Consider the following 12,436-nt stretch of genomic DNA (forward strand, 5'->3'; position numbering starts at 1 on the left):
ACATTTTTACAAGTGCATGAGATGGGTACAGAAAACAGAATGAATAAGATATAGTATTTGATAGCACAACAGGATGACTATAGTGAATAATAATTTAACTGCTGGGCGTGGTGGCTCACACCTGTAATCCCAGCACATTGGGAGGCCGAGGTGGGTGGATCATGAGGTCAAGAGATCGAGACCATCCTGGCCAACATGGTGAAACCCCATCTCTACTAAAATACAAAAATTAGCTGGGAGTGGTGGCACATGCTTGTAGTCCCAGCTACTCGAGAGGCTGAGGCAGGAGAATAGCTTGAACCCAGGAGGCAGAGGTTGCAGTGAGCCAAGATTGTGCCACTGAACTCCAGCCTGGTGACAGAGCAAGACTCTAAGAAATAAAAATTTAAAAAAATTAGCTGTACATTTAAAAATAACTAAGAGGATAATTGGATTTTTGTAACACAAAGGATAAATGCTTGAGGTGATGGGTACCTCATTTACCCTAATGTGATTATTATGCATTGTATTCCTGTATCAAAATATCTTATGCACCCCATAAACATATACACTATGTACCCATGAAAGTTAAAAATTAAAGAAAAAGGTGAATGAGATATTACCCAGATTGTAGTTGATTAATATTAAAAAAGAGAAACATACAACTGTCGTAAGTAATTTATTATACAAAAAATGCATACTCATTCCCATAGATTAATATCAATTATCTGATTTTTTTTCTGTCTTTTCAATTCAGTGTGTTGGTATGCAGATAGAGCCTAAACAGATAATGAAATAAAAGACTTGCTTAACGTTCTTATGAGGTTCTTTTCTAAGAAAGACTAGAGAGTTTTGTTTTGGTTTGTTTTGCTAGCTTAATTTTATTTAATTGGGTTTTGGAAAACTTTAAACTCCCTACTGCATTGAGGTCAGGACTTAGATTTGAAAAGGGAACCCATAAAGAGGTGTGTCCAAAGTTAGATCAGTTTATGGAGGCCACCTCCATGATTTGAAACTCAACCCACTTTTCACATATGCTCCATTTGCTTTGGGAAGCCCTTCAAGGACTTGTCATCATGGAATCTAGAGAAACTGGTGCAGCTAACACAACTACTTGGATGTGGGTCTTAATGCTTCTTGAAGGAAATGTTTGGAAGGGGCATTGTGCACATTTGAGTCATGCTTCACGGATGATGCACCTTGTGTCTAGTTTTCATGCATCACATGGCTCTTTCCACAGATGGCGTGATCAACATGAGCATCCCCATTGTACTGCCCGTCTCTGCAGAGGATAAGACACGGCTGGAAGGTTGCAGCAAGTTTGTCCTGGCACATGGTGGGCGGAGGGTAGCTATCTTACGAGATGCTGAATTCTATGAACACAGAAAAGAGGAGCGCTGTTCCCGTGTTTGGGGGACAACATGTACAAAACACCCCCATATCAAAGTAAGTCACAAAACCTTTGGAAGGGCTTTCTTGATCTATTTCAACTGAGAAGAAAAATAACTGTTTAATTCCTTTGCAAAGGACGTAGAAAAACTGGGATTAGGTGGAAGAATGTACTTCTAAAGTAGGGTTTGCAGGCTTTGCCTTGGGAGATGTTTTTAGAAAGGTGCAAAGAAATGTCTTTCTGTTTGAGGTCTGGTCTCAATGATCTCTTGAGTCCTCAGATTCTGCAGTGGCTGGCATCCTCAGCTAAATGGAACCAGGTAAGTAATTTAGTCTGACAACATGAGTAGAGGAACAAAATCATAGCTGTAGCTATGCACAAAGCCATAACTAGAGCTTGCAGCCCTGTCCATCTTGAAAATGCACAAGGAAAATAAATATCTTCATAAAGAATGGGCCCAACCAAACACTGGAACAAGAACTCAGAGTTCATGCTCTGTGGCTAGTGAGGGGGTCAGTGATATTCTCTCAGTAAACACAAATCAGCACAGATAGTGGCAGAGCTTCCAGAGGAAAGATATCACATTTTTGTCACTGGATATTTTTTTTATTTATTTTATTTATGTATTTATTTTTTGAGACGGAGACTCGCTCTGTCGCCCAGGCTGGAGTGCGGTGGCGTGATCTCAGCTCACTGCAAGCTCCTCCTTCTGGGTTATGCCATTCTCCTGCCTCAGCCTCCCGAGTAGCTGGGACTACAGGCGCCCGCCACCACGCCCAGCTAATTTTTTGTATTTTTAGTAGAGACGGGGTTTCACCGTGTTAGCTAGGATGGTCTCGATCTCCTGACCTTGTGATCCACCCGCCTCAGCCTGCCAAAGTGCTGGGATTACAGGCGTGAGCCACTGCACCCGGTCCGTGGATATTTTTAAGATTGAAAAAAATGTGTTCATCTGATAGGATCAGGTAGGGTCTATCATGCCTAAAGGCAAAGTACACTAACTCCTCAGATTCCTTCACAGCTTCTAATTACTGTTGGTGATGGGGTGGTGTGGGGTTTTATGAAGTTGCTCACTGTGGTTCATTTCCCACAAAGAAAAATAAGTGAAATTAAATGCTAAAACCATCCCTCATCCAAGATGAGAGCAGTAGGGTGGAAATGAAAAAAGTCATATACTACTAATTTGACTTCTCAAATCTCCCAGCATGTCCCTTTCAGCATGTTCACAGGAAGAGACAGCACTGTCAGACCCAGGAGACTCTGAAAAGCCTGGGATTAGACAAGGCATGCCCTCCCTCTGGGCCTCAGTTTCTTTATTTATAAAAGGAGAGGCCAGGCTGGGCGCGGTGGCTCATGCCTGTAATCCTGGTACTTTGGGAGGCTGAGGCCAGCACATCACCTGAGGTTGGGAGTTCGAGACCAGCCTGGCCAACATGGTGATACCCTTTCTCTACTAAAAACACAGAAATTAGCTGGACGTGGTGGCAGGTGCCTGTAATCCCAGCTACTTGGGAGGCTGAGGCACAAGAATTGCTTGAACCCAGGAGGCAGAGGTTGCAGTGAGCCAAGCTGCCACTGCACTCTAGCCTGGGTGACAGAGCGAGCAAGACAGAGCGAGCAAGACGTGGTCTCAAAAAAAAAAAAAAAAGAGAGAGGCCAGACTCAAAATAACTGTAAGATCTCTTCCAGCCTCATGACCCTGTCAAAAGATAAGGCTTCTTTTGGCCTTCGTTTTTGTTACAAAATGTTCCAAAATAGGAAAGGCCTTTTTAAGGTCCCTGTTTGTGGCCTCTGAAGGCCTTCTCTATCTGAACCCAAAAGTCAACGGCAAGCAAAGCAGCTTTTTCATTTATTTATTTATTTTTAAAAAATTATTATTGTTTTTTGAGATGCAGTCTTGCTCTGTCATAATCATATAGGTTTGGGATTTTATCTTTACTCAGTGACTGAAAGAATAGCAGTCATTTGGTTATGGTTATGTCAGCTCAGATATTTCTACCTTTTGGGTCTGATATTTGCATACATAGGACTAGCACTAAAAAAACCTGAAGAGTTTCTTAAGTGATTACAGGCATAGCTCGTTTTACTACGCTTCACTTTATCGTGCTTCACAGATTTTGCTTTTCTTTCTTTCTTTCTTTCTTTTTTTTTTTTAAACAAATTGAAGGTTTGTGTCAAACCTGCTCTGAGTCTGAGTGCCATCTTCCCAGCAGCATGTGCTCATTTTGTGTCTCTGTGTCACATTTTGATGATTCTTATGATATTTTAGATTTCTTCATTATTGTTATGACCTGTTCTGGTGATCTACGATTAGTGATCTTTGATGTTACTATTGTAATTGTTTTGGGGCACCACAAATTGCAACCATATGATGGCAAACTTAATTGATAAATGTTGTGTGTGTTCTGCCTTCTCCACTCACTGGCCATTCCCCCATCTCTCTCCCTCTCCTTGGGACTCCCTATTCCCTGAGATCCATCAATATTTGAATTAGGCCAATTAATAACCCTGCAGTGGCCTCTAAGTGTTCGAGTGAAAGGAAGACTCACACATCTCTCACTTTAAGTCCAAAGCTAGAAATGATTGAGCTTAGTGAGGAGGGCACGTAGAAAGTTGAAATAGGGCTCAGGCGTGGTGGCTCACACTTGTAATCCCAGCACTTTGGGAGGCCAAGGCTGGCAGATCACCTGAAATCAGGAGTTCGAGACCAGCCTGACCAACATGGAGAAACCCCATCTCTACTAAAAATACAAAATTAGCTGGGCATGGTGGTGCATGCATGTAATCCCAGCTACTCGGGAGCTTGAGGCAGGCGAATCGCTTGAACTCAGGAGGCGGAGGTTGCCGTTGGCTGAGAGAGTGCCATTGCACTCCAGCCTGGCAACAAGAGTGATACTCCATCTCAAAAAAAAAAAAAAAAAGAAATAAAGAAATTTGAAATAGGCCTCCTGGGCCAGTTAGCCAAGTTGTAAATGCAAAGGAAAAGTTATTGGAGAAAATTACACACAGTGAGCAAGCAAATGATAAGGAAACAAAGCAACCTTATTGCCAATGTAGGGGTCATGGGAAAACTTCCTCTTCGCCCCCTGAAGTTTTGCTGAAAAGGCAACCGACAAAAGGCAGGTTAATAAGAAAAGGCATCCAGATTTATTAGTGAACACAGGGGGAAAATCGCAGAGTGATTACTCCTTACCCCTGATGGGGTAGAGAAGCTTGTATACCATCCTGAGATTATAGAAAAAATGAGGGCTCAGAGGATGGCCAAAACCAGGTTATGGCAGTAAATTAGCTTATGCTGGTAAGACAGGTTATGGGAGGGAGAGAAGAGAAGGCCTAGGTAGCAAAGATGGTCTTGTTATATAGATGACATGAAATTTTAAAGGTAAATGTTTCTTTCAGAACTTTAAATGTGTCAGAATCTCAGTTAATGTTTCCTAGACCCAGCAAGGGAAGGCCCTTAGAGACAGCCTGGCTGTATCAATGTAGATTTTCTCTTCAAATGCAAATGTCCCCCAAAAAAGGCAGATTTTTAGCTATTTTTGTATTTTCCAGCCCTTCTGAATAGCCATCTTAAACTATGTCAAGGAAATATATTTTGAGGTGTAAAGTATTTTGGTTTCCTTAACAGATATGGAGAAGGTTTGAGTGGTCTTGTCCGACTCGCTACAACATTCCCTTAAGCCAAAACACCTAATTCAGAGCAAAGCCCTAACTCTCTTCAGTTCTGTGAAGGTTGAGAGAGGTGAGGAAGCTGCAGAAGAAAAGTTGGACACTAGCAGAGGTTGGTTCAAGGAGTTTAAGGAAAAAATCCATCTCCGTAACGTAAAAGTACAAGGTGAAGCAGTAAGTGCTGATGTAGGAGCTGCAGCAGGTTACCCAGAAGATCTAGCTAAGATCATTGATGAAGGTGGCTACACTAACAACAGATTTTCAATGTAGAAGAAACAGCCTTCTATTGGAAGAAGATGCCACCTAGGATTTTCAGAGCTAGAGAAGAGAAGTCAATGCCTGGCTTTGAAGCTTCAAAGGACAGGCTAACTCTCCTGTTAGGAGCTAGTATAGCTGGTGACTTTAAGTTGAAGCCAGTGCTCATTGGCCATTCTGAAAATCCTACGGTCCTTAAGGATTATGCTGAATTTACTCTTCCTGTGCTCTATAAATGGAAAAACAAAGCCTGGATGATAGCACATCTGTTTATAGCGTGGTTTACTGAATATTTTAAGCCCACTATTGAGACCAACTGCTCAAAAAAAGGTTCATTTCAAAATATCACTGCTAATTGACAGTGCACCTAGTTACCCAAGAACTCTGAGGAAGATGTACAAGGAGATTAATTTGTTTTCATGCATAACACCATCCATTCTGCAGCCCACGGATCAAATAGTAATTTCAACTTTCAGGTCTTATTGTTTAAGAAATACGTTTTGTAAGGGTATAGCTGCTCTAGATGGTGATTTCTCAGATGGATGTGGGCAGAGTAAACTGAAAAACTCCTGGAAGGGATTCACCTTTCTGGATGCCATTAAGAACATTTGCGATTTGTGGGAAGAGGTTAAACTATTGACGTTAATGGGAGTTTGAAAGAAGTTGATTTCATCCTTCATGGATGACTTTGAGGGGTTCAAGACTTCAGTGGAGGAAGTAACTGCAGATGTGGTGGAAATAGCAAGATAACTAGAATTAGAAGTGGAGCCTGAAGAAGTGACTGAATTGTTGCAATCTCATGATAGAACTTGAAAGGATGAGGAGTTGCTTCCTATGGATGAGCAAATAAATTGTTTTTTTGAGATGGAATCTACTCCTGGTGAAGATGCTTTTGAAATGGCAATAAAGTATTTAGAATATTATGTAAGCTTAGTTGATAAAATAGTGGCAACCTTTGAGAGGATTGACTCCAATTTTGAAGGAATTTCTACCATGGGTAAAATGCTATCAAACAGCATCTCATGCTACAGAGAGTCAGTTGATCTGACAAACTTCATTGTTGTCTTATTTTAATAAATTGCACAGCCACCCCAGACTTCAGCAACTATCACCCTTATTTGTCAGCAGCCATTAACACAAAGTAAGATCCTCCACCAGGAGAACGATTACAACTCTTTGAAGGCTCAGAGGATCATTAATATTTTTAGCAAAAAGGTATTTTTAAATTAAGATAGGCTGGGCGTGGTGGCTCACCCTGTAATCCCAACACTTTGGGAGGCCGATTGTTTCAGCCCAGGAGTTTGAGATCAGCCTTGGCAACATGGCGAAACCCTCTCCCTACTAAAAATACAAAAAACTAGCTGGGCATGGTGGTGCGCACCTATAGTACCAGCTACTCAGGAGGCTGAGGTGGGAGGATCACCTGAGCCTGGGAAGTCAAGGCTGCAGTGAGCTGTGATTGCATCAGTGCACTCCAACCTGGCTTATAGGAGTGAGACCCTTTCTCAAAAAAAAAAAAAAAAAAAAAAAAAGAAAGTTTAGATGTATTACATTTTAAAGACAATGCCATTGCACACTTAATAGACTATGATATCGTGTAAACATAACTTTTAAAATGCACTGGGAAACCAAAAAATTTGTGTGACTTCCTTTATTACAATATCCACTTTATTGCCGTAGTCTGGAACTGAACCTGCAGTGTCTCTCAGGTATGCCTGTATTTTTTTCATCATTCCTTACAATGTATGCTGGCAGATGGAACTCAGAATTTTAGAATTTCTTAGAAGCCAGGGAGAATGGTGGCATGACTTGTGGCTTTGACAGTATTTTCAGTGACTCTGTACCTTCAGGTTATTAGAGGGACTCAATAAACATTCCCAGGGAGCTAATGGTGAGAAATGAGCTTTGGATAACCAGAGAGAGAAAGCCACCCACTCTGTAGACATTTTGTGCAAAAGTGAGAGAGATTGATGAAGATTGTTGAAGATTGTTGCATGTACCAAACACACAAGTTTTATTGGCAAAATAATTCTTTTCGTTGTGTCCTTTTCTTAGCACTCTGAAACCCACAAAAACACTTTAACATTGGTTTTTAGAACCCCACAGCTTCCAAAAGTAATTACTTCCAAAAGTATAATCTTGGGCCTTATTCTGTTTCCATGTGGCACTGGGAATGATATTTGCAAGGAAAATAGAGTCACCAAGAAATGGTCAGCCTTCGTTACAGAGCTTATCACCAACGTCATTCTTGACCTTCCATTCAAGGCATCCAACCCTCTGTTTGGTGTCACTAATTATAGAACCATGTGCCATGCGCTTAGATGAAATTATCATGAGGAGCAGGTGAAACTTGTAAAACTAATGCTTGCTGGGGCTTTGTTGCCTTTCATCCATGGCTCCCAAATATTTGTCAAGTAGTAATTATTTTTCACAGTGCTCTTGGTGAGGTAACTAAGAATCATCACTCCTGTTTTACACTGTACATTTTCTTGTACAAACCAAGAGAACAGAATGTGACTTCTCAATGAAAGACAGGAAGGAGAGTTTATAGCCTTTAGCTCCATAATGAAAACCATATGGTTAGTTACATCAACAGAATCACCTGAGGAGCTTTACGAATCACCCATGACTGGATCCCATCCTCACAGATTTCTCATTTAATTGGCTTTGAGTCACATCTGATTATTGAGGGGTGGGTAGTTAAAGCTGCCCGTGATTCTAATGTGCTGTGAAGGTTGAAACTATTGAGTTAAATAAATGTTTGGAGCTATTTTCTTTATGGCCCCTCCTGCATATATCCTGCAAGTGCCTCAAACTCAACATGTTTAACCTCCCCCAAGCCTGTTCCCCCTACTATGTCTCCTATCTTAGTGACAGCTTCACCATCCAAATGGTGGCCTGTGACCAAACCTGGATGCCATTCTTGCTTCTCTCTTCTTCCCTTGTCCATTCAGTCACCAAGTCCTGCCAAATGTAGCTTTCAGGTATTGCTTGAATTCATTCACTCCTCTTCTATTCCATCTTGGGTCAGTACATTTCAATTGTTCCCTCTCTCTTTTCTTACTCCCCCCCAATCTCCCACTCTTTAGCTAGAGTGAATTATTCAACCTTTCTTTGGAAACCCCTTTATTAAGATACAATTTACCGCAAAACCTCTTGCCACCACCAGCCAATACATTCCCTCGTCCAGTCCTTCCAGAGCTGGTCATTCGATCATGCTCTCTCTGACTTTTGCACATACTCATCCTTCAACCTGGCACACTGTTTCTTCCACCTCTGCCTCCAGACCTTATTACATCCTTTCAGAAGTCAGCGCTGACTCTCATGACATATGAGCATGACTGAGTGCCCCTTCTTTGTCCTCCCAGAGTAATTTGGACTTGCCGCTTTCATACCTGTGATAGGTGAAACTGAAACGTCAACATGGGGGCCACTGATGAGAGGCAGTGAGAGCAGTGGTGAGAAGAATCTGGTTTGCAGGAGTCTGAGATTTGGGTCTTGGCTTTGATATGAAAGCTCTGTGCATTTGAACTCTGCCACTTCCCCTCTGTAAAACTGCCTTCTCTTCTGAAAATGAGGACATTAAATCTACATCACCTCCAGGTTCCTTAAAGCCCCAGATTCTGTGACTATGATTGATATCACAGATATGAATGTGTGTGTGTGTGTATATATATATACACGAGGAGTATATGTGTGTGTATGTGTGTGTGTATATATATTCTCCTCTTGTATGCATTAGTTTTTCTTCTCTTTGATTCTGTTCTCTGCACTCTTTCATCATGACCTTATCTTCCTGAACCCACCATTTCCTTCCTTCTTTCTGGTTACTTTCACTTGTCTCTGCTCCCTTTTTGCATTCTTTTTCACCTTCCCACCCTCAGCTGCTCCTCGTTTTCCAAATAGTGCATTCCCTCATTTCCAGATTTGCTTTTGAGTCTTCCTCTTCTTGGCCTCTTTGAGCCTATTTGTAATAGCTTTCTTAGTCTTTACCTTAGTGGTTGAGCTTATCCTCTCCTTTATGCATTCTTGTGTGTAATTTTGAGCCCAATTCCCTATTTACTACTTCACTGGGCTCCTGAAACCTGCTCCTCATTCCTTTTCATGCATCCAGTTCTGCAAATCCTCTAGCTGTGGCCCTGCTGCTGTCTTTGGCAGGAAGCTTGAAAGGGGCTGGGAACTTCTAGGCCACAAAGCCCTGGGAAATTAAGCAGAGCCTCTGGATCTCCCTTCCTGACAGCTGTACACAGTTCTGGTGATAACTGGGCCACCTTAGGGATAGAGATGCACCTTGTCCCTCCCCATCCCAGAAATGCCAAACTCATAGTTTTAATGTTTCTCTTCAAACAGAAAGGTTTTTAGGCTGGATGCTGGATGAATTTGGTTTGATGCCCTCTTCACCAATAGATAGAGCAATATAGGGTGGACCCCTAGTGTCCAGAATAAATTACTGCATCCTCAGGGGGGTTGGTGGTCAACTCTCAAAATTGTGTTGTGTTCAACTCTAAGCAATGAGGAGAAACTATATGTATAGGTATGGATATTTGAAAATATTCTTGAATTATTTGACTGAGCACAGAGTTTAGAAACGAGGCCATGAAAACACATACAAAAACCTCGCATAATTGCCTTCTGTCTACCCCAGGGTTTCTCAGCCCCAGCACTGTTGACAGTTTGGACTAGATAATTCTTCATTGAGAGGGCAGTTCTGTGCAATGTAGGGTATTTAGTGGCATCTCTAGCCTCTGTTCACTAGATGCCAATAGCACTTCAGTTGTCACAGTCAAAATTATCTTCAGATGTCAAATGTTACCAGGAGTGACTAAATCAGCCTCTGTTTAGAACCACTGCTCTATCCCAATACCCCACTCCCTGAACCTCTCTGGAATTCAGGTCATAGTAAACCCCAATATCTGGTCATAACGGGGATGTGAACCAGGTCCACCATCACTATCTTTGTGTCTTCCTACTAGGTGTTTCAAATCAGCTTTCTCTCACTCATTCTTGCCTCCCTCTTCTCTGTAACATTTCAGGTAACCAAGTTGTGTTTGGAAAGTGGTGAAAGGTCTATGGGGTTTGATTAGGGGAAGGATTGTAGAACCATTACATGTTTGAGGAGTAAGATTGGCTGTAAGTATGTAAGTATTTGTGTCAGTGACTACGAGAGACACACCTCTGTAACTGATTATACTTCAATACCAGATGGAAAATATTTAAACTTATACGAAAAAACAAAGGTTGCTATGTTTTCCTTTTCTTTTTTCTTTCCTTTTCCTTTTTTTTTTTTTTTTTTTTTTTTTTTTGAGACAGAGTCTCGCTCTGTTGCCAAGGCTGGAGTGCAGTGGCACAATCCCAGCTCACTGCAAGCTCCACCTCCCAGGTTCAAGTGATTCTCCTGCCTCAGCCTCCTGAGTAGCTGGGATTACAGGCGCCTGCCACCACACCCGGCTATTTTTTTGTATTTTTAGTAGAGACGGGGTTTCACTATATTGGCCAGGCTGGTCTGAACTCCTGACTTCGTGATCCGCCCGCCTCAGCCTCTCAAAGTGCTGGGATTATGGGAGTGAGCCACCGTGCCCAGCCATGTTTTTCTTTTTCGTTGGTTTGACCATTCTTCAACCCTGGCTCACCTCTAATATTTGTGGGGTCCAGAGCAAGAATACAAATGGAGATCCATACATCATATTTAAAAGTTACATGTATAACTAACAAACTGCTAAATAAAATATGTTTGATCCTTCTACTTTGACAACTGTGCCTTGATCACAAACTGGAAAGCCAGGTTCAAATATAGACTTCTGGGCTCTGCATCAGAATATGGTAGTGTGTGGAGAGTTGGCCCTTGGCCTTTCACCAACTCTCCCTTCTCCTTCTATGCTAGGCCTCTTCCTGTGCTATGTGGGTCCTCTGGATTGATTTGTGGGTACCCTGGGCTGCATGGCTGAGCTCTCTCCACAACTTCTACAGACCCTCCCTGCTTGGCCCGCCTTCAGAACTAGGGCTGCTCTGAGTGTGTGGTCCACCCTAGAAAGACAGGTTGGGAGATGAAGCTCTTCCAGGCCCTAGCAGCAAGCTCAGAGTTGATTGGGCAGGAAATTCTAGAGTTCTGGGTACCCAGATTGTGATCAAAAGAGTAGGTGATGACTCTGAGTGGGTCTTCCCACCAAGGGTCTTCTTGCCTTTATGGGATGGACACAACAAAAGGGGGCCAGAATTGGGCCATCTAATGTGTGGGACACTATGAAGATGGTTCTCCTGGAGGTCTCCAGGTGCTCTTCACACCCACCTTTCCTGAAGTCACATTTTCAGCTGAGACTGGGAATAGAAAAGTGATTGCTAGTAACCTCAGTGAAATCCTCAGTGAGTTAAAGAAATGGTGGTTCCGGCCGGGCGCGGTGGCTCAAGCGTGTGATCCCAGCACTTTGGGAGGTCGAGACGGGCGGATCACGAGGTCAGGAGATCGAGACCATCTTGGCTAACACAGTGAAACCCCGTCTCTACTAAAAATACAAAAAACTAGCCAGGCGAGGTGGCGGGCGCCTGTAGTCCCAGCTACTCCGGAAGCTGAGGCAGGAGAATGGTGTAAACCCGGGCGGGAGGCGGAGCTTGCAGTGAGCTGAGATCCGGCCACTGCACTCCAGCCTGGGCGACAGAGCAAGACTCCGTCTCAGAAAAAAAAAAAGAAAAGAAAAGAAATGGTGGTTCCTCTAAAAAAAAAAAAAAAAAAAAAAAAAAAGAGGGTAAAAAACAGAACATAAAATTTATCATCTTAACCTTTTGTAAATGTGCAACTCAGTAATGTTAAGCGTATTCACATTGTTGTGAACCAAATCTCCAGAACTTTGTCATCTTGCAAAATGGAAGCTCTGTACCCATTAAACAACTCCCCGGTCAGTCATGGTGGCTCACACTTGTAATCCCAACACTTTGGAAGGCCGAAGTTGGAGGATTGCTTGAGTCCTCCTCCCTAGGAGGAGTTTTAGACCTACCTAGTTATCATAGTGAGACCCTGTCTCTACAAAAAAAATTTAAAAGCCGGGCGCGGTGGCTCACGCCTGTAATCCCAGCACTTTGGGAGGCCGAGGCGGGCGGATCACAAGGTCAGGAGATCGAGATCATGGTGAAACCCCGTCTCTACTAAAA

At 42.6% G+C, this 12,436-nt stretch overlaps 1 protein-coding gene across 3 annotated transcripts in view; it reads left to right on the top strand.

Moving 5' to 3' along the window:
• Window positions 1–12,436, top strand: part of PAPSS2 (3'-phosphoadenosine 5'-phosphosulfate synthase 2) — an 89,599-nt gene that overhangs the window by 67,087 nt on the left and 10,076 nt on the right. For all 3 annotated transcript variants that reach the window (XM_007963463.3, XM_007963464.3, XM_007963465.3), the window contains one exon: window positions 1,220–1,425. In XM_007963463.3, the coding sequence (XP_007961654.1) occupies window positions 1,220–1,425 (206 nt within the window). The remainder of the gene's footprint in view (window positions 1–1,219; window positions 1,426–12,436) is intronic.

Source organism: Chlorocebus sabaeus, chromosome 9 (genome assembly GCF_047675955.1).
Source record: "Chlorocebus sabaeus isolate Y175 chromosome 9, mChlSab1.0.hap1, whole genome shotgun sequence".
Classification (NCBI taxonomy): Eukaryota; Metazoa; Chordata; class Mammalia; order Primates; family Cercopithecidae; genus Chlorocebus; species Chlorocebus sabaeus.